This window comes from Bombina bombina, chromosome 8 (assembly GCF_027579735.1).
Source record: "Bombina bombina isolate aBomBom1 chromosome 8, aBomBom1.pri, whole genome shotgun sequence".
Lineage (NCBI taxonomy): Eukaryota > Metazoa > Chordata > Amphibia > Anura > Bombinatoridae > Bombina > Bombina bombina.
The window spans coordinates 171,223,885-171,246,435 of NC_069506.1; the positions used below are offsets into that span (position 1 = coordinate 171,223,885).

The 22,551-nt window shown below is 42.3% G+C and overlaps 1 protein-coding gene across 2 annotated transcripts in view; it reads left to right on the forward strand.

Moving 5' to 3' along the window:
- The window catches only part of PPP6R1 (protein phosphatase 6 regulatory subunit 1), a 602,143-nt gene that overhangs the window by 569,429 nt on the left and 10,163 nt on the right, over positions 1–22,551 (forward strand). For both annotated transcript variants that reach the window (XM_053690700.1, XM_053690701.1), the window contains one exon: positions 4,212–4,314. In XM_053690700.1, coding sequence (XP_053546675.1) covers positions 4,212–4,314 — 103 coding nt within the window. The remainder of the gene's footprint in view (positions 1–4,211; positions 4,315–22,551) is intronic.

Here is a 22,551-nt window from a genome sequence, read left to right on the forward strand (position 1 = left end):
GATTCTCCTTATCTGATTTTTCATTCAGACAAGGTAGTTCTGCGTACTAAACCTGGGTTCCTACCTAAGGTGGTCACTAACAGGAATATCAATCAAGAGATTGTTGTTCCATCTTTGTGTCCTAATCCTTCCTCGAAGAAGGAACGTCTACTACACAATCTAGATGTAGTCCGTGCCCTGAAATTTTATCTACAGGCAACTAAGGATTTTCGTCAAACGTCTTCCCTGTTTGTCGTTTATTCTGGTCAGAGGAGAGGTCAAAAAGCTTCGGCTACCTCTCTCTCTTTTTGGCTTCGTAGCATAATACGATTAGCCTATGAGACTGCTGGACAGCAGCCTCCTGAAAGAATTACAGCTCATTCTACTAGAGCTGTGGCTTCCACTTGGGCCTTTAAGAATGAGGCTTCTGTTGAACAGATTTGCAAGGCTGCAACTTGGTCTTCTCTTCATACTTTTTCCAAATTTTACAAATTTGACACTTTTGCTTCTTCGGAGGCTGTTTTTGGGAGAAAGGTTCTTCAGGCAGTGGTTCCCTCCGTATAAAGAGCCTGCCTGTCCCTCCCGTCATCCATGTACTTTTGCTTTGGTATTGGTATCCCAGAAGTAATGATGACCCGTGGACTGACCACACTTAACAGGAGAAAACAAAATTTATGCTTACCTGATAAATTCATTTCTCCTGTAGTGTGGTCAGTCCACGGCCCGCCCTGTTTTTTATGGCAGGCTAAAGATTTTTTTTGGATTATACTCCAGTCACCACTACACCCTTGGGCTTCTCCTTTCTCGTTGGTCCTTTGGTCGAATGACTGGAGGTGACGTAGAGGGGAGGAGCTATATAGCAGCTCTGCTGGGTGAATCCTCTTGCACTTCCTGTAGGGGAGGAGATAATATCCCAGAAGTAATGATGACCCGTGGACTGACCACACTACAGGAGAAATGAATTTATCAGGTAAGCATAAATTTAGTTTTTTCTCTTTTCTAATTACAATTTTTATATTATTTTAAAGGGTTGCACCTTATTAACTTTTTTAAGTAGTATTTTCTCCTCCTTCCTACATACATATATAAATATATATATATATATTTATATATATATATATATATGTGTGTGTGTGTATATATATATATATATATATATATATATATATATATGTCCAGCAGGAGGACAGCCTACACAGTGTGAGAGGACGCCACTCCTCACAGAGACCTGTAGAAAGAGAAAGAACAGAGTATACCTACTCTGGCTTTCTATACCATGGGCAGCAAGGCCCACCTTACAAGTTCCTAACTGCTTTAAAGCCACCACTACCCTACTGAAGAGATTAACGTGGACTACGGCTAAATCCAAAAATCTTGCTTGAAGCGAAAGAAATCTAATTTTCTTTAGACACCAAAACTTAATCTCTATTGACATAGGCAAAGAGAATGACGGGGTTATGGGAAGGGGAATGATACTTAAACAGCTTTGCTGTGATGCTCTTTGCCTCCTCCTGCTGGCCAGGAGTGATATTCCCACTAGTAAAATTTACTGAGCAGAATATATCAATCAATAATCAATGAGTACCAGCACCTTTTTTTTTGGTGTACTGGCACCTTTTTATTTAACAAAAAGTAGTGTGTGTGTATGTATGTATGTGTGTATGTGTGTGTGTGTGTGTATATATATATATATATTTGTGTATGTGTGTGTGTTTGTGTGAAGTATATCAGTCTGATCCCGCCAAGTAAGGTTAGTCCAGCCCCGAAATACCAGGCAATTTTCCTCTGAACAAGGAACATGACAACCACAGACGATCGTTTCGGCCTCCTATGGGCCTCGTCAGTGAGGTGCAGCCACATTCCTATAAGCACACTGGGCAAGGAGTCCACGTCTGGTTCCCCCATCACCTATAGGGAGACTTCCCCAGGGTCATATTAATTTGCATACTAAGAGAGAAGCGCTTTACCAAGAACGCACAACAGCTCATCAGCTACTTTATGGAGATTTACCACCCAGGAGCAGCCTCTCTTAGACCATTGTGCTTTTCAGAGGAAAACTTTCCTGAAGCATATCAGTCTGATCCTGCCAAGTAAGGTCAGTCCAGCCCCGGAATTCCAGGCAATTCTCCTCTGAACAAGGAACATGACAACCCCAGACGATCGTTTTGGCCTCCTATTTTCCCATTTGCCTCGTCAGTGAGGTGCAGCCACATTTTGTCTTTTATATATATATATATATATATATATATATATATATATATATATATATATATAATGTATGTGTGTGTAAATATTTCAAATGTCAGTGTTCTGCACATAGCAGAATATGTTCTAAGTATTTTTAAATAGATATTCCTACATATAGCTGTAAATATACCTATACCTAAGTAAAGATATGTACTGTACCAAAAAAAAAATCAGAAATATATAGAAATATGAATAAACTATTCTGCTATGCAGAGAACATAGGAATGTGAAATATTTATATTTTCCTGACAGGTTAGCACTCTTGAGAATATACGATAAGGTTTACAAGCGAGAGTGGGGTTTTTTTTACACTTTTTTTGATAACGCGGTCAAGATATTCTACATTAAACTTTTTTTGCGCGCATTGGGTTAGTGTAAGAGTCAAATCTTTTTACTTTCAATTTGTAATACGAGCGCTACCAGACGCGTGCAAAAAGCTTACTTCTAGTGGCGTTATAGTGAGGGTTAATTGCGAGGCACTGCAGTATAAATTTGCAGGTAAAGTAATTAAAGTACAGGTAGCCCTCAGTTTACGCCGGGGTTAGGTTCCAGAAGGAATGGTTGTAAATCGAAACCGTTGTAAATTGAAACCCAGTTTATAATGTAAGTCAATGGGAAGTGAGGGAGATAGGTTCCAGGCCCCTCTCAAAATTGTCATAAGTAACACCTAATACATTATTTTTAAAGCTTTGAAATGAAAACTTTAAATGCTAAACAGCATTATAAACTTAATAAAATAATCACACAACACGTAATATATAATTAAACTAAGTTAAATGAACAAAAACTTTTGCTAAATAGCATTATTAACCTAATAAAATAATCACACAACACAGACTTCACTTGCATTTTTCTGCAAACAGTTCTTTCTGTGCATTCCAATCTGGACTGATTTATAGACGGGAAGATCTTGTTCCTTTGAAATCTACTCGATAGCTCAGGTCTGGTTAAACTGCTTAATTTCAGCTTGCTTGGCTTTTCTGCAACACAAGCGGACAGCTCCACCTACTGGCTAGTTTAAGAAATGCACTGCTTCTCAATGCTTTTCAATAGCAGTCACATGACTGGAAAAAAAGGTTGTTATTCTGAAACGGTGTAAATTGAACCGTTGTAAACCGAGGGCCACCTGTACATATATTTTGTCTCTATCCCAACTTGTTTTTTGTCCCTTTAAGGCCTATTTGTTCACAGCTGATGCATCTCATTATGAATTATGTAAAGGATATGTGTTTGTGCAGACTGATGTCTTCCTCCCCCAGTTATCTTCACTAGTTTACGAAGTGTGGGTTAATAGTTACTAGCATGCCATTGTAAGCAACTTTCTAATTTTACTCCTATACATTTTCTTCGTTCTCTTGGTATCTTTATTTGAAAAACTAGGAATGTACGCTTAGGAGTCAGCCCATATTTGGTTCGGCACCCTGGGTATCGCTTTCTGATTGGTGGCTACATTTAGCCATCAATTAGCAGGTACTGAACTAAAAATGGTCTGGCTCCTAAGCTTACAGTCCTGCTTTTTCAAATAAATATATCAAGAGAACAAAAAAAAATAATAGGAGTAATTAGAAAGTTTCTTAAATCTGTATTCTCTATTTGGGTTTCATATCCCTTTAAAGATATGCATATAGAATATTATTGGTTTCAAGGCTTAGAAACACAACATAGAGAAATAAATGATCAGTAATGATGTATCATACCACTTTTTAAACTTAATAATAATTATATCAATAGTTACAATGTAAAGGTAAGACATAGTGTTCAATGTATAATTAGTAAATTACATCTGTTGGATCAGTATTGATTGAGAACCAAAGAAAAGTAGCACCTTAGAACCACTTAAAAGCTTGTGATTTTTAAAATAAAGGTAATACTAGAACATTCCTAATTCGATAAGTATATATGCGCGCACACACATTTTTTGTACAAAAGTTCATTTATAAATGAAACATAGCAATTGAATTAAACTATTTTATTTTTGTTTTTAGGGAAACCAACACCTTGCACAGTAATGTAGAAAATCCAGCCCAGCTGCCTCCTCTCCCAGAAAGGCCATCGGTTGAATGTTCTCCATCAACAGATATAAACTAAGTATGCCTACTTTTGTACTTGTATATGTATTTATAGATATTGGTAGATAGCTATAGTTATCAGTTGTTGGTCCCCATTTGTAAAAATTGCAAATAGTTTTAACATACAGGCATCCTTGTATACTTTAGAGGATTATCCCTTGTTCCCCCGTGGATTTTATAAACTGTGGTTGACTTTAAGGGTACCCTCTGGCAGTTACCTTAATACGTGTTGTGCAGTCCGACAGGAGTGGGCAGTATAGTGCCAGGTGTTTTCAGCTTGCTGGCAAGCTTTGGTGTTGCCTTATACTGTACCATTTGCATATCCAGATGGTCCAGTCTGCTTTAAAGTAAATCTTGGGAATCAGGTAAAAACACAAATACTTAAATTTGGTAGATAATGTAGGGTTCTCCCTGGGAATGGGTTAAATTGAGAGAGCTTATAAGTCTTAATGAAACTGATTTCTGTGTCATAGAGACAGATATTAAACAGATGGGCACATACCAACCAACAGACACTGTATTGAGCATACCAACCAACTGCACCTCTGGCTGTACTGAGCATGTCAGGCTAAGGCAGACAGACGGTAAGTATGCAGGCTATGACAGACACGTGCTGTACAATCAGCTTCCAAAGAGCTAAAAAAAAAATCTCTTAAAAAAATGTGTCTCTCTAGCCCAAGTATGTTTGTAGCAACACGCAGCACAATTACAGGCTGCTTTAGCCCCTTGGTTGCCGGTTTGGATCTATTGCTGCGCTCTGTGATGACTAAGGAGCAAACAGCATCTACTTAGGCTGCTCTCCCTGTTGTAGGAAGGTTTAAGTGACCGGAAACCTCAGCGCTCTTACAAATTGCTGATGTAGTGACATCCCCCCCCCCCCGCTGGCGTCAAAACGTAGAATCTACAACTCAACCACTGGTCACTAAAGGCGGCCCCAGTCTGCTGCTGCTGCACAGTTAGCAGGAGGGGAACTCGGCACAAATATGAGACTCTGATCTACGTCAGTTCTCTCTACAATGTAACCCGATACTTGGTACTCCCACGAATCCCAGCAAAATGAAATACACTAGGGAAGGCTTTGTTTAACTCAAACAAGTAAAGTAACAGACTGTCTCTAAATAAACTTTTAATTCCCCAGATGTGCTAAAGGATCAGTCACATATGTAGCACACATAAAGCAGTCGCCAGCACAACCGTTAGGGAACATTACAGAATACAGACTCAGAGAGGCAGAGAACCAGACCGCTACTGTAGCAGTCTGGTTCTCTGCCTCTCTGAGTCAGTATTCTGTAATGTTCCCTAATGGTTGTGCTAGGGACTGCCCTCAAAATTTAGATCGACACTGCGACTGCATGATGAGCACGCCACACTACAGTCAGTGAGTGCACGTCATACACGGACCATCCGAGTTCCCACCTTGTCCTCAATACATGCCAAGGCGGCTCCAGGCACCATTCAGTGCTGCAGCTGCTGCTATTTATATTAAGTACATTTGTGCAGTGCCAGTGACTCACCTGAGCTCTTCAAGTATCTCCAACAGAGTTCAGTCCGCTTTAGCACCTCTGCCACAATTGAAGGCTTCGCCGCCGGTGAGATCACGTGTGACTTACTTGAGCTGCAGGAAGGCGGCTATTGAGGGAAAATGTCATGTGACCTCACCCCGACCAAGCCAATTTTTAATTTTTTTTAAATTCCCCCAGTCAGTGCAGCGCCACGGACAATGTCATGTAGAAGGGAGATCCTCTGCTGCTTTAACCCCTTCTAGTTTGTGTTTATTTTGTAAGGATTTTCAAGTGTGTGTCCTTCCTCAGCTTTGTACCTTGTGTGCTGAGTCTACTGCTAATCCTAAACAGGGTTTTACTCTGCATCAGTGTATGCAGCGGTTTATACCCTATGAGAGTTGCTCCCTGGAGAGTTTATCTGAAAACTTAAGAATTATATTCACTCTATAAGTGAGGTTTTAGTTTGATTGCCTGCATCTATCCAGTTCAGTTGTTTGCAAGGATTTTAAGGTGTTCCTTCTTTGGTCTTAAGCTCTTCAGGGACTTCCCTTAGGAGTGGCCACTCTTAAGTTACCCGTTAATGATAGGTTGTGTCTTCTATCCTATCCTACTACTAAGCCAATTTTTTTTTTTTTTTTTACTGTACCTTATTCAGTTTCTGAATTTTTTCTAAGGAATGGCAGAAGCCAGGTATTCCTCTTGTTCCATCTACTAAATGTATCTGTTAGATCTGGGGGGTTTTAGATTGAAGAGCATAGGAAGTCAGGAGGCAAGGTTTCCAAAAAAAATATTCTGGAAATTCTTCAGGGCTTTCTAGAATTGTCCCAACCTCATACACAAAACATTTCTGAGATTTTAGTCAGACAATATCATAGCAGTGGCTTATGTCAATCAGCAGGGAATAAGTGTCCTGCATCAATGGGGCAGAGTTCCGTCATTGCAGGACTTCTGCCATTCACATTCTAGGTGTGAACAATTGGGAGGCAGGCTTTCTGAGTCCCCAGTCTCTTCACCCAGGAGGATTGTCTCTGAGAAGTTTTAAACCAAATTGTGAGATGGATGTCATGGCTTTTCATTTGAATTACAAACTGCCTCAGGTGACCTCAGGTGAGTTTGATAGACGTCTTAGTGGCCCCTTGGTCGTTCAATCTGATTTACATTTTCTCCTGTTTGAGTGATTGCCAGAATCAAGCAGGAACAAGCCAAGCAACATTTTGTTAGCGGATCTGATGCAGATGTCTACGTACCTGCCTTGGAGACTTCCATTAAGAAAGGATCTTCTCTCTAAGACCCATTCTTTTATCTAGATTTTAAAACTCTTAATTTGATTGCATGGTGATTGATACCCTGATTCAGAATAGGAAACCTTTTATCAGATGTATTTATCATAAACTCTGGAAAACCTTTTTTGTGTGGTGCTCTCGCAAAGGTTTTCATTAAAATTCTTTTAGAATTCCTACAGTTCTTGAGTTCTGTAGATAAAGGTTTATTGGCTAGTTCACTAAAGGGTCAGCTTTCATCTTTCTATATTATTTCATAAGAAAATGTCTAAAATTACAGACTTTCATGCCTTTGTTTAGGCCCTCATCAAAAATAAATCTGTTATTTGTCCAGTTTCTCTTCCTTGGAAACTTAATTTGGTTTTGAGGGTTCTTCAAACTCCTGCTTTTCAGCCGATGCATGTTTAGACCTTCAGCTTTTATCTTGAACTGTTATTTTCCTTCCATAAGGCAAGAGAGTCCACAACTTCATTCCTTACTGTTGGGAAATACAACACCTGGCCACCAGGACTAGGCAAAGACACACCAGCCAAAGGCTTAAATATCCCTCCCTCTTTCCCTATCCCCCAGTCATTCTTTGCCTATCGTCACTATTGGAGGTGGCAGAGAAGTGTCAGAAGATTTGGATAGTCCTGTATGGGTATGTTCCCTTTGAGAAAGGACTGGAGTTTTAAGTAATCATGTCAATTTCTCAGTGAGATTATTGATGAAAGAGTCTGGAGATGTAGGGAAAGTTTTTTTTTTTGCAAACCCATTCAGACCGTAGCTAACAGCTCCTGAGCAATCATTGTTGACGAGTTTCACCGCTTGCTGCTGCACTCTCAAGTCCATGTCAGAAGCGCTACTGCAAGACTGTCACACTTGAGAGGCTGTGCCTGTTCCACAGCATAGATCCTGTAGGGTAAGACCGTTTTTATATATATATATATATATATATATATATATATATATATATATATATACATTTTAAAACTCTATACAGGGTCATAGTGTGGCTCCTTTATACCTCGATAGGATCAAGGGTAAATATCTCCTTCAGGGAGATTATTTGAACAGTTTGGAGATTTATATCTGCTTAATGTGAGTTTTTTTAGGCTCATAGGCTGTGTGTTTTTGGCTTGGAACAAACAGTTTTCACTTTTGTTTTTGAAGTGTTGCGTAGCTCATAATAGCTTGGCGCCATTTTTCATAGCAGGGGAAGTCCTGTCTTACGTGCCACGTGACCAGGTGCGGTCTCTTTCATTTCCTAGGATCCTGCTGCAGACATCACTCCTGAGGAGAGCATTTTCACGGTTAGCTGTCTGGGTCTAGGAGGTGGTGAGTGCCCCAGCCATTGGGAGTATCAAGGTGCCATTTTTTAAATAAGTGTTTCTTTTTGATTGTCTTTCTGTGGGTATATAAAAAGCTATGTAGGACTCTGATACTACATTAGAAGGTTCAGCTCCTTCTGTACTAATTAATAATTCCTGTTTATATTGTGAGGAGGCTGTGGATTACCCGCCTGCCCAATTTTGTTCCATTTGCCTAAACACTGTTCTAAAGTCTAAGAAGGGAGACAAGCGTCTACTTCTCAGGAATCTGGGTTCCGAAAAATTACTACCCTCTCTACATTACTCGCTCCACATGCGGTTCCCCGCGGCTTAACTAATCCTCCATCTGGAGGGGGCTTTTTTCCAGCTGACTTTACCGCGCAGTTACAATCTGCGGTGTCTGCGGCCCTGAGTGCCTTACCTAGCTCTAGCAAACGCAAGAGAAAGGTTAAACATAGTTCTCCTGACCTAGAGTCATCTAAATATTTGTCGGATTTAGCTACTATATTCCAGCTATCCGAGGATGAGTTAAACTCTGTAGCTTCAGAGAGTAGTCGGAGACTTCAGTTATTAAACCTCCTTCAGCAGAGGAACCCTACTTTTACATTTAAAATTGAGCATCTGCTTTTCTTATTAAAGGTAGTTCTGTCTACTCTAGAGGTTCCAGAGGCTAAATTAGAGAGGGTTTACAAAGATAGGAAGGTCCCTCTGAATTTTTCTGTGCCAGTTAAGATGGCGAACATTATTAGTAACGAATGGGAAAGAGTAGGAACTTTTTTTCCCCCTCGTCTACTTTTTAAAAATTATTCCTGGTCCCTGACTCTCAATTATATTTGTGGGGCTCCATCCCGAAGGTGGATGGCTCTATCTCCACGCTGGCTAAGCATACTACTATCTCTCTGGAGGATATTCTTCATTTAGAGAGCCTATAGATAAAAAAATGGAAACTTTTCTGAGGAAGATGTTTCAACATACAAGGTTTTTATTTCAACCGGCGGCAGCTGTAGCTGCGTTTGCTGGAGCAGCTACCTACTGGTGCGACACTCTTTCGAAGCTCATTGAGATGGAGACTCCCCTCGAGGATATTCAGGAGTGAAATTAAGGCACTGAGAATTACTTACTCCTTCATCTGTGACTCGAATATGCAGATTATTCGCATATATGCAAAGGCTGCTGGGGTTATGGTTCTAGCCCGCCGGGCTCTCTGGTTGAAGTATTCTTCTGTGGATAATACTTCTAAATCCAGACTACTCTCTCTTCCTTTCAAGGGGAAGATTTTATTCACTACGGTTACCGGAGGGAAAGGTGCCTTCCTACCGCAAGATAAGAAGAATAGTCCTAAAGGACGGCAACTGTCTAATTTTCGTTCTTTAAATGCTGACAAGTCGCAACAACAGCAGTCTTCTTCCAAGTTCGAGCAGCCCAAGAGTACTTGGAAGCTGGCTCACTCCTGGAATAAGTCTAAACAGACTCAGAAGTCCGCCGAGAACAAACCAGCATGAAGGGGCGGCCCCCGATCCGGGATCGGATTGAGTAGGGGCAGACTAGACTGTCTCTTTTCAGACGCTTGGTTCCAGGATGTACAGGATCTTTGGGTCCTGGAGGTTGTATCTCAAGGATACAGGATATGATTCAAGTCTCCTCCGCCCAGGGTTAGATTACTACTCTCCAGTCTTTCGACAAGACCAGAAAAGAGGGCTGCCTTCTTAGGTTGCGTACGGGATCTCTCCTCTCTAGGAGTAATTGTCCCGGTACCTGCAGCAGAAAGAGGTTTGGGGTTTTATTCAAACCTTTTCGTGATTCCAAAAAAGGAGGGAACTTTCCATCCAATTCTGGACCTAAAGTGCTTAATCAAATTTCTGAGTGTTCCCTCTTTCAAGATGGAAACAATATGGTCAATCCTGCCTCCGGTTCAGGAAGGACAGTTTATGACCACAATAGAGCTGAAGGATGCATACCTTCACGTCCCGATTTACAAGAACATTTTCAGTACCTGAGGTTTGCTTTTCTGGATCAGCACTTCCAGTTCATAGCTCTTCGGTTTGGCCTACCTACTGCTCCAAGGATATTTACAAAGTTTCTGTGGTCTCTTCTAGCCGTTGCCAGAACACGAGGTATTGCAGTTGCGCCTTACCTGGACGATATATTGATACAGGCACCATCTTTTCGTCTAGCGGAAGAACATTCAGAGTCCCTTCTCAGTCTTATTTGATCACATGGATGGAAGATAAACTTGGACAAGAGTTCTCTTACTCCAAGTACAAGGGTGAATTTCCTGGGAACTATAATAGACTCTGTATCCATGAGAATATTCCTCAAAGATCAGATACGTTGCAAGCTAACTTCTGCATGTCTTTGCCTCCTCGAGACGCTCAGTGTATGGAGGTAATCTGACTCATGGTTTTCTTGCATGGACGTCATTCCTTTTGCCAGATTCCATCTCAGACCCTTACAACTATGCATGCGGAAACAATGGAACGGCTACCATTCAGATCTGTCTCAACAGAGACTCGTCTGAATGAGATTGTGACTACAGACGCAAGCTTTTCTGGCTGGGGAGCCGTTTGGGGTGCCAAGAAGGCACAAGGTCTGTGGACTCAGGAGGAATCCTCCCTTCCGATCAATATTTTGGAGCTCCAGGCAATCTTCAATGCCTTGAAGGCTTGGCCCCTTCTGGGTTCATCCCAGTTTCAGATTCCAATCAGACAATATAACCTTGGTTGCTTATATCAATCATCAAGGGGGACCAAGACGTTCCTTGGCGATGAGAGAAGTATCTCAGATACTAGATACTAGACTCACAAATGTACGCTGTCAGCGATCCACATTTCGGGAGTGGACAACTGGGAAGCGGACTTCCTTAGCAGGCAATCCTTTCACCCAGGGGAATGGTCTCTTCACCCTGAGGTTTTTGCAGAGATATGCAGCGAGTGGGGGATGCCGGAGATAGGTCTCATGGAATCCTGCCTCAATACCAAGCTACCCAGGTACGGGTCAAGGGATCCTCAGGCAGAATGGATAGATGCCCTATCAGTACCATGGAGGTTCAGTCTCATATCTTTTTCCTCCATTGCCGCTTCTCCCTCGTGTGGTGGCTTGCATAAAGCAGGAGCAAGCATCTGTGATTCTGATTGCTCCTTTGTGGCCACGAAGGACATGGTTTGCGGATCTGGTGGGGATGTCCTCATCTCATCAGTGGAGGTTACCTTGTCGCAGAGATCTGCTGATACAGGGTCCCTTCGTTCATCAAAATCTAGATTCTCTGAGGCTGACTGCGTGGAGATTGAACGCTTAGTTTTACCCAAAAGAGGGTTCTCAGAGTATTATCAACACTCTGGTTCAAGCTCGTAATCCAGTTACTTGTAGTATCTACCATAAAGTGTGGGGGACTTACTTGTACTGGTGTGAAAACCGTGGCTTTTCCTGGCATAAGGTTAAGGTTGCCAGAATTTTAGCTTTCCTCCAGGATGGAGGGGAGAAGGGCTGATCTGCTAGTTCCCTGAAGGGACAGATATCGTCCCTGTCAGTGTTACTGCACAAACGTTTGGCTGAGCTTCCGGATGTGTAGTCCTTTGTTAAGGCTCTGGCTAGGATCAGACCTGTGTTTAGATCTGGGGCTCCACCTTGGAGCCTCAATCTTATTCTTAGTGTTTTGCAGCAGGTTCCGTTTTGAGCCTATGCATACTGTTGACATTAAATTGTTATCTTGAAGGGTTCTTTTTTTTGTTGGCTATGCCTCCGCGCACAAAGTTTCTGAGATTTCTGCTTTGCAATGTGATCCCTCTAATCTGGTTTTTAATGCTAAGGCGGTTTTTACGCACTAAACTAGGGTTCCTCCCTAAGGTGGTGTCAAATTGTAACATTAATCAAGAAATTGTTGTTCCTTCCTTGTGTCCTAATCCTCCTTTAGCGAAGGAATGTTTGCTTCACAATCTAGATTAGTTTTGTGCCTTGAAGTTCTATCTTCAGGCTACTAAGGAATTCAGACATTCTTCCTCTGTCATCTATGCGGGGAAGTGCAAGGGGCAGAAGCCTACTACGACTTCTCTATCTTTCTGGTTGAGGAGTGTCATCTGCTTAGCTTATGAGCCAGAGGGACGACAGCCTCCTTGAAAAGATAAGGGCTCATTCCACTAGAGCAGTGGCTTCCTCTTGGGCTTTTAAGAATGAAGCCTCAATAGATCAGATTTCTAAGGCGGCTACCTGGTCCTCCTTACACACTTTTTCTAAATTTTACAAGTTTGATGTGAAGCAACTTTCAGGAGAGAATTTTTGCAGGCTGCGGTTCCCTCAGAATAGGGTCCGCCTCTTTTTTTTGTTCCCTCCCGTTATTCATTCAGTGTCCTCTGGAGCTTGGGTATAGTTTTCCCAACAGTAAGGAATAAAGTCATGAATTTTCCCTGCCTTATGGAAGGAAAACATCATTTTATGCTTACCAGATAAATTCCTTTCCTTCCTGGCAGGGAGAGTCCACGACCCCGCCCGTAATTTATTTTTAATGGGCGGCTCCCTTTTTATATTATTTCTTCTGGCATCTTTTATACCCTGATGTTTCTCCTACTTTTCCTTGTTCCCTCGGCAGAATGACTGGGTGATAGGGGAAGTGGGAGGGATATTTAAGCCTTTGGCTGGGGTATCTTTGCCTCCTCCTGGTGACCAGGTGTTGTATTTCCCAACAGTAAAGAATTAAGTCGTGGACTCTCCCTGCCATGAAGGAAAGGAATTTATCTGGTAAGCATAAATTAGGTTTTTCTTCTAGCTATTTCTTTGGCTAGAAGGGTCTCAGAGCTTTCAGCTTTGTCATGCAAACCTTCTTTTTAGACTTCATCAAAATAAGACTGTTCTAAGCACTATCTATTCTTTTCTTCCTAAGGTGCTATCTACAGATACTATCAATCAGGAAATTTTAGTTCCTTTTTGTCTAGCCCCTAAGAATTCTCAGGAGCGCATTCTCTACAACTTGGATGTTGTACGAGCCCTCACAAAAGATTTCAGACTTCCTTGGTCTATTTTTGTTCTTTTTTCTGGGCCCCCTATAGGTCAGAAAACTACAGAGGTTACTTTAGCTGCTTGGTTTAAAGCCTTAATTTGCAAGGCATATTTGGCTGCTGGGAAAACTCCCCCTGACCATATTACTGATTATTCTAATGGAGCAGTTGCTACTTCTTGGGCCTTTCGTAATGAGGGTTCTATTGATCAGATTTGGTTTGTCCCCCCCCCCCCCATTGTGCATTTGGGTATTGATTCCCAAACATGGGAACTCTCACCATCTGATGAAAGAAAACAATTTGTGCTTACCTGATGATGAATTCATTTTTTTCATGATGGTGAGAGTCCACAAGCCCTGGCCTTAATGTTTTTTCCCAGGTGGCGGCTTGTTTGCACTTCTTTGTCCCTCTTTATCTTTCCCGCTTTTCTTTTTTTTCCTCTATTACTTGACTATGTGTGTCACAGGATCATGGGAAGTGGGAGGGATTTAAAGCTCTGGTGTTTTGGGGTGTCTTACCTCCTCCTAGTAATCAGGAGTGGACTATTCCCACTCATGATGACTTGTGGACTATCACCATCTGATGAAAGAAAACCAAAATTATGCTTATCTGATGAATTAATTTCTTTCATGATGGAGTCTACAAGGCCCTACTTTTCTTTTTATTCAGGTGGCAGTATTACTTGTTTTTCACTTCTTTGTCCCGCTTTATCTTTCCTGCCTTTATTTTTTTTCTCATCTACTTTGCTATATGTATGTCTGATAATCATGGGTAGTGTGGTGTGTTAGGGTCTCTTTTGTCTCCTCCTAGTGCTATTCCAGCAGTAGATGGTATCTCCATGCTAGGTGGACTATCATTCCTTTAGAGGACAGAAAGTTTCACAGTCAATTATTCCAGCTGGCAGGCTATAGGATTTATCCAGCTGTCTTTGTAACATGCATTTCTGCCGGTACTGCAGTCTAGTGTGACATTTCTGACCTAATTTGCCTAAGAAGCTTCCCTTGAAGAAATGTAGGATCACTTGAGTTTGGTCAAGACTGCTCATATTCGATTATAAAGCAGACTTCTTTTCCTTCCTTCACAGGCAAAGATTTTGTTTGGTCATTGACTGGGTGGTGTTATTGCAACAGTCACTGGAAGTAATGTAGCTTTCTTCTGTTATGTGTGATCAGTCCACGGGTCATCATTACTTCTGGGATATAACTCCTCCCCAACAGGAAATGCAAGAGGATTCACCCAGCAGAGCTGCATATAGCTCCTCCCCTCTACGTCAGTCCCAGTCATTCTCTTGCACCCAACGACTAGATAGGATGTGTGAGAGGACTATGGTGATTATACTTAGTTTTTATGACTTCAATCAAAAGTTTGTTATTTTAAAATAGCACCGGAGCGTGTTATTACTTCTCTGGCAGAGTTTGAGGAAGAATCTGACAGAGATTTTTTACTATGATTTTAACCGGAGTCGTTAAGATCATATTGCTGTTCTCGACCATCTGAGGGAGGTAAAGGCTTCAGATCAGGGGACAGCGGGCAGATGAATCTGCATTGAGGTATGTGGCAGTTTTTATTTTCTGAATGGAATTGATGAGAAAAGCCTGCCATACCGTTAAAATGACATGTATGTATACACTTCAGTATTCTGGGGATGGTATTTCACCGGAACTACTGTGTTAAAGGTCACTAATCCTTTTAATAACTATTCTCATGTTAAACGTTTTTGCTGGAATGTAGAATCGTTTACATTGTTGAGGTACTGTGTGAATAAATATTTGGGCATTATTTTCCACTTGGCAGTTTTTTTGCTTTAATTGTGACAGTTTCGTTTCTCTTCACTGCTGTGTGGGAGAGGGAGGGGCCGTTTTTGGCGCTCTTTGCTACGCATCAAAAAATTCCAGTCAGCTACTTTTATATTTCCTGCATGATCCGGTTCATCTCTGACAGATCTCAGGGGTCTTCAAACTTCTTTGAAGGGAGGTAAATTCTCTCAGCAGAGCTGTGAGAATTCTTATAGTGACTGTGTATAAAAAACGTTGTTTTGTTTTCTTATGTACAAATTTAATTAGTGTTGTTTTTTTCTAATGGGAACAAACCTTTGCTAAAAGTTGTGTTGTTTTAAAGTTTGATGCAATAACTGTTTTTTTTAAGTTCATTATTTCAACTGTCATTTAATCGTTAGTACCTCTTTGAGGCACAGTGCGTTTTTTTGCTAAAAAAGATTATAACCAAGTTGTAAGTTTTTTTGCTAGTGTGTTAAACATGTCTGACTCAGAGGAAGATATCTGTGTCATTTGTTCCAATGCCAAGGTGGAGCCCAATAGAAATTTATGTACTAACTGTATTGATGCTACTTTAAATAAAAGTCAATCTGTACAATGTGAACAAATTTCACCAAACAGCGAGGGGAGAGTTATGCCGACTAACTCGCCTCACGCGACAGTACCTGCATCTCCCGCCCGGGAGGTGCGTGATATTTTGGCGCCTAGTACATCTGGGCGGCCATTACAGATAACATTACAAGATATGGCTACTGTTATGACTGAAGTTTTGTCTAAATTACCTGAACTAAGAGGCAAGCGTGATCACTCTGGGGTGAGAACAGAGTGCGCTGACAATGCTAGGGCCATGTCTGATACTGCGTCACAGCTCGCAGAGCATGAGGACGGAGAGCTTCATTCTGTGGGTGACGGTTCTGATCCAAACAGATTGGACTCAGATATTTCAAATTTTAAATTTAAATTGGAGAACCTCCGTGTACTACTAGGGGAGGTCTTAGCAGCTCTCAACGATTGTAACACTGTTGCAATACCAGAGAAACTGTGTAGGTTGGATAAATACTTTGCGGTACCGGCGAGTACTGACGTTTTTCCTATACCTAAGAGACTAACTGAAATTGTTACTAAGGAGTGGGATAGACCCGGTGTGCCGTTCTCACCCCCTCCAATATTTAGAAAGATGTTTCCAATAGACGCCACCACTCGGGACTTATGGCAAACGGTCCCCAAGGTGGAGGGAGCAGTTTCTACTTTAGCTAAGCGTACCACTATCCCGGTGGAGGATAGCTGTGCTTTCTCAGATCCAATGGATAAAAAATTAGAGGGTTACCTTAAGAAAATGTTTGTTCAACAAGGTTTTATATTACAACCCCTTGCATGTATCGCGCCGATTACGGCTGCGGCAGCATTTTGGATTGAGTCGCTTGAAGAGAACCTTAGTTCCTCTACGCTAGACGACATTACGGACAGGCTTAGAGTCCTTAAACTAGCTAATTCTTTCATTTCGGAGGCCGTAGTACATTTAACCAAACTTACGGCTAAGAACTCAGGATTCGCCATACAGGCACGCAGGGCACTGTGGCTAAAATCCTGGTCAGCTGATGTTACTTCTAAGTCCAAATTACTTAATATACCTTTCAAGGGGCAGTCCTTATTCGGGCCCGGTTTGAAAGAAATTATCGCTGACATTACGGGAGGTAAGGGCCACGCCCTACCTCAAGACAAGGCCAAAGCTAAGGCTAGACAGTCTAATTTTCGTCCCTTTCGGAATTTCAAAACAGGAGCAGCATCAACCTCCACTGCACCAAAACAGGAAGGAGCTGTTGCTCGTTACAGGCAAGGCTGGAAGCCTAACCAGTCCTGGAACAAAAGCAAGCAGGCCAGGAAACCTGCTGCTGCCCCAAAGACAGCATGAACCGAGAGCCCCCGATCCGGGACCGGATCTAGTAGGGGGCAGACTCTCCCTCTTCGCCCAGGCCTGGGCAAGAGATGTTCAGGATCCCTGGGCACTAGAGATCATATCTCAGGGATACCTTCTAGACTTCAAATTATCTCCCCCAAGAGGGAGATTCCATCTGTCAAGGTTGTCAACAAACCAGATAAAGAAAGAAGCGTTTCTACGCTGCGTACAAGATCTGTTAACAATGGGAGTGATCCATCCGGTTCCGTGGTCGGAACAAGGACAAGGGTTCTACTCAAACCTGTTTGTGGTTCCCAAAAAAGAGGGAACTTTCAGGCCAATCTTAGATTTAAAGACTCTAAACAAATTCCTAAGAGTTCCATCGTTCAAAATGGAAACTATTCGGACAATCTTACCCATGATCCAAGAGGGTCAGTACATGACCACAGTGGATTTAAAGGATGCTTACCTTCACATACCGATCCACAAAGATCATCACCGGTATCTAAGGTTTGCCTTCTTAGACAGGCACTACCAGTTTGTAGCTCTTCCATTCGGATTGGCTACGGCTCCAAGAATCTTCACAAAGGTTCTGGGTGCCCTTCTAGCGGTACTAAGACCGCGAGGGATTTCGGTAGCTCCGTACCTAGACGACATTCTAATACAAGCTTCAAGCTTTCAAACTGCCAAGTCTCATACAGAGTTAGTTCTGGCATTTCTAAGGTCGCATGGATGGAAAGTGAACGAAAAGAAGAGTTCTCTCTTTCCTCTCACAAGAGTTCCATTCTTGGGGACTCTTATAGATTCTGTAGAAATGAAGATTTACCTGACAGAAGACAGGTTAACAAAACTTCAAAATGCATGCCGCGTCCTTCATTCCATTCAACACCCGTCAGTAGCTCAATGCATGGAGGTGATCGGCTTAATGGTAGCGGCAATGGACATAGTACCTTTTGCACGCCTACACCTCAGACCGCTGCAATTATGCATGCTAAGTCAGTGGAATGGGGATTACTCAGATTTGTCCCCTGCTCTGAATCTGAATCAAGAGACCAGAAATTCTCTTCTATGGTGGCTTCATCGGCCACACCTGTCCAGGGGGATGCCATTCAGCAGGCCAGACTGGACAATTGTAACAACAGACGCCAGCCTACTAGGTTGGGGCGCTGTCTGGAATTCTCTGAAGGCTCAGGGACTATGGAATCAGGAGGAGAGTCTCCTTCCAATAAACATTCTGGAATTGAGAGCAGTTCTCAATGCCCTTCTGGCTTGGCCCCAGTTAATAACTCGGGGGTTCATCAGGTTTCAGTCGGACAACATCACGACTGTAGCTTACATCAACCATCAGGGAGGGACAAGAAGCTCCCTAGCAATGATGGAAGTATCAAAGATAATTCGCTGGGCAGAGTCTCACTCTTGCCACCTGTCAGCAATCCACATCCCGGGAGTGGAGAACTGGGAGGCGGATTTCTTGAGTCGCCAGACTCTTCATCCGGGGGAGTGGGAACTTCATCCGGAGGTCTTTGCCCAAATACTTCGACGTTGGGGCAAACCAGAGATAGATCTCATGGCGTCTCGCCAGAACGCCAAACTTCCTCGCTACGGGTCCAGATCCAGGGATCCGGGAGCAGTTCTGATAGATGCTTTGACAGCACCTTGGAACTTCAGGATGGCTTATGTGTTTCCACCCTTCCCGCTGCTTCCTCGATTGATTGCCAAAATCAAACAGGAGAGAGCATCAGTAATTCTAATAGCACCTGCTTGGCCACGCAGGACTTGGTATGCAGATCTAGTGGACATGTCATCCTGTCCGCCTTGGTCTCTACCTCTAAGACAGGACCTTCTGATACAGGGTCCATTCAAACATCAAAATCTAACTTCTCTGAAGCTGACTGCTTGGAAATTGAACGCTTGATTTTATCAAAACGTGGTTTTTCTGAGTCGGTTATTGATACCCTGATTCAGGCTAGGAAGCCTGTTACCAGAAGGATTTACCATAAAATATGGCGGAAATACCTATACTGGTGCGAATCCAAAGGTTACTCCTGGAGTAAGGTTAGGATCGCTAGGATATTGTCTTTTCTACAAGAAGGTTTAGAAAAGGGTTTATCAGCTAGTTCATTAAAGGGACAGATTTCAGCTCTGTCCATCTTGTTACACAGACGTCTGTCAGAAAATCCAGACGTCCAGTCCTTTTGTCAGGCTTTAGCTAGGATCAAGCCTGTGTTTAAAGCTGTTGCTCCACCATGGAGTTTAAACTTAGTTCTTAACGTCTTACAGGGTGTTCCGTTTGAACCCCTTCATTCCATTGATATAAAAATGTTATCTTGGAAAGTTCTGTTTTTAATGGCTATTTCCTCGGCTCGAAGAGTCTCTGAGTTATCAGCCTTACATTGTGATTCCCCTTATCTGATTTTTCACTCAGACAAGGTAGTTCTGCGTACTAAACCTGGGTTCTTACCTAAGGTAGTCACTACCAGGAACATCAATCAAGAGATTGTTGTCCCATCCTTGTGTCCAAATCCTTCTTCAAAGAAGGAACGTCTTTTACACAATCTGGATGTAGTTCGTGCCCTCAAGTTCTACTTGCAGGCAACTAAAGATTTTCGCCAAACTTCTTCCTTGTTTGTCGTTTACTCTGGACAGAGGAGAGGTCAAAAAGCTTCTGCTACCTCTCTCTCTTTTTGGCTTCGTAGCATAATACGTTTAGCCTATGAGACTGCTGGACAGCAGCCTCCTGAAAGAATTACAGCTCACTCCACTAGAGCTGTGGCTTCCACTTGGGCCTTTAAGAATGAGGCCTCTGTTGAACAGATTTGCAAGGCTGCAACTTGGTCTTCGCTTCATACTTTTTCCAAATTTTACAAATTTGACACTTTTGCTTCTTCGGAGGCTATTTTTGGGAGAAAGGTTCTTCAGGCAGTGGTTCCTTCTGTATAATGAGCCTGCCTATCCCTCCCGTCATCCGTGTACTTTTGCTTTGGTATTGGTATCCCAGAAGTAATGATGACCCGTGGACTGATCACACATAACAGAAGAAAACATAATTTATGCTTACCTGATAAATTCCTTTCTTCTGTTGTGTGATCAGTCCACGGCCCGCCCTGTTTTAAGGCAGGTAAATATCTTTTAAATTATACTCCAGTCACCACTTCACCCTTGGTTACTCCTTTCTCGTTGATTCTTGGTCGAATGACTGGGACTGACGTAGAGGGGAGGAGCTATATGCAGCTCTGCTGGGTGAATCCTCTTGCATTTCCTGTTGGGGAGGAGTTATATCCCAGAAGTAATGATGACCCGTGGACTGATCACACAACAGAAGAAAGGAATTTATCAGGTAAGCATAAATTATGTTTTCCTGATGCAAGATAAAAAACTAAAGGTTGGGTTAAGCCCACTGGATGTTTTCACTCCTTTTTTCATTTCAAGACACAGAGATCCTCTTCCTCAGTGCCTTTAAAAGGCAGTGTCCTCCAACTCCTTAACGAAGTCTGGATCCTCTTGTTCAAAAAGGCTACACCTTCTTCCCAATATGCATTAAGATGCGGCCCCCAATCCAGATGATTTTCTGGTGGTTGACAGATTTTACCTTTTTCAGGAGGCTTGGGAGAAGTCAGTTCACAACCCTTAGGTATTGAACATAGGCTTTCGGTCTCACCCTTCTCAAGGAAGAATCTGCTTGTCTCATATTCCAAAGGATATTTTAAAGGCCAAAGCTTTCTTGTCATGTGTATCAGACCTAGAATCTATGGTAGTGATTACTCTGGTCCCTTTAGAGCAGAGTTCAGCAACCTTGGCACCCCCAATATTGTTTAACTATATTTTATAAGATACTCAGCCAGCCTAAAGAGTGTCCGAGCATCATGGGAAATGTAGTTCCAAAATACGAGCTGCCAAGGTTGCTGACCCATACTTTAGAGAACAGAATCAAGGGTTTTGTTCCAACCTTTTTATTGCTCCAAAGAAAGAAGGTACTTACAGACCCATTTTGGTTCTCAACATTTTTAACAAATTTCTGAAAGTTCAGACTTTCAGAATGGAGACAATTTCCACTAAATTTCCTTTTAGTGCAGGAGGGTCAATTTATGTCTACCATATACATAAAATATGCCTACTTGCACAGGGATTATACAAAATCTTCAGAATTACCATATTAAACTGTGTGAATGTGTGGCACTTTCCTTTGGTGTGACAACAGCACTAAGAAGCTTCACAAGAATCTTTACAAAGGTTTTCAGAGCTATTTTGCAGTAATGGAGTAATGCCGTAGCTCTTTACCTAGATTACATTCTTGTACAGCTACCATACCATTTGCCAAATTCAATTTACATCCTCTACAACTAAAGAAAGTTGCAATAGGGATGGTATACAGGGAACTTCCAGGCAGCAGCCATGTTCAGTCGCATAGCTGGGTGCTGCTACAGCTTTTCCCTGATAATTTTATAAATCTACCCTTCTGCAGATTGATCCATGTAACTATTTACAAGAACGGTTTAGTATCTTGGAAGCCACAACTTTTGATACTTAAAGACACAGGAAACGCTGCTGGTGCCAGCGCCTGGAGCCGTTATAAGAACTCGGCCTTTTCTATACCCCCGGCAGGGCGTCCTCTGCCCTGTCGTTATACTGCACTGAGTATGCTTTATTGAATATACACTGCCTCTAATCTGCCTGACTACGATTTTATGTAGAAGACCATGGAGTGCACTACCGATATTTTGAGGGAGCTGAATCGTCTACTAACAGAACACCATGCTGCATTTGAGAATATTTTGCACACAGCATTCGAGCCCAAGGGCAATCACTTACCCCATGTAGTCACCCAACTTGAGCCTGTTCTAACGGAACGAGAGAGCGATAACATTCTGGGATCCCTCGCTTCACTTACATTCAGAACAGCAGCACGTTGCCCGTAGTGAAATTTGGGGAGACAGCCGATGTGCATATCAGTGCTGCTGTGAGCTTTGCTGCCGTACCACAGATCATTCACAACGATGTAGCGGTCAACCAACATATCCTTTCATCTAATCAGAAAACTGAACTATATATACTCAAAGGAACCCCGATTGCACACCACCCTCAAGATCAAAGACAGACATGGCTACAAACGACCTTGCCTTCAAGTGTGTCTCTACCCAGGGAACTATTGCAATTCAAATGGAAGACAGGCGTCGTATTGCCCGCAATAGGGAACTATTTTCCTATGTTACCTGCCAGAGTATGGTAGATATGGAACGCACCTCATGGGACTATTACTTATTCCCTACCTTGTTAGAGTGCTCCGATATAAGTTTAGTTTATGTTGAATGACCATATATCTGCTTCTTTCTTGTTGTTTTATAATTTCCCACCGGGACATGCTCACACCTTTACATATAGCCCAGCTCTTTTAATGTTCACAGTAACAAGCCTCTACAACCGCTTTATTACTTATATCCTGGGGTATAGGACAGCCTTTAAGCCCTACTATTATTCCTACAGCTCTAGTTTACTTCTAATCTTTT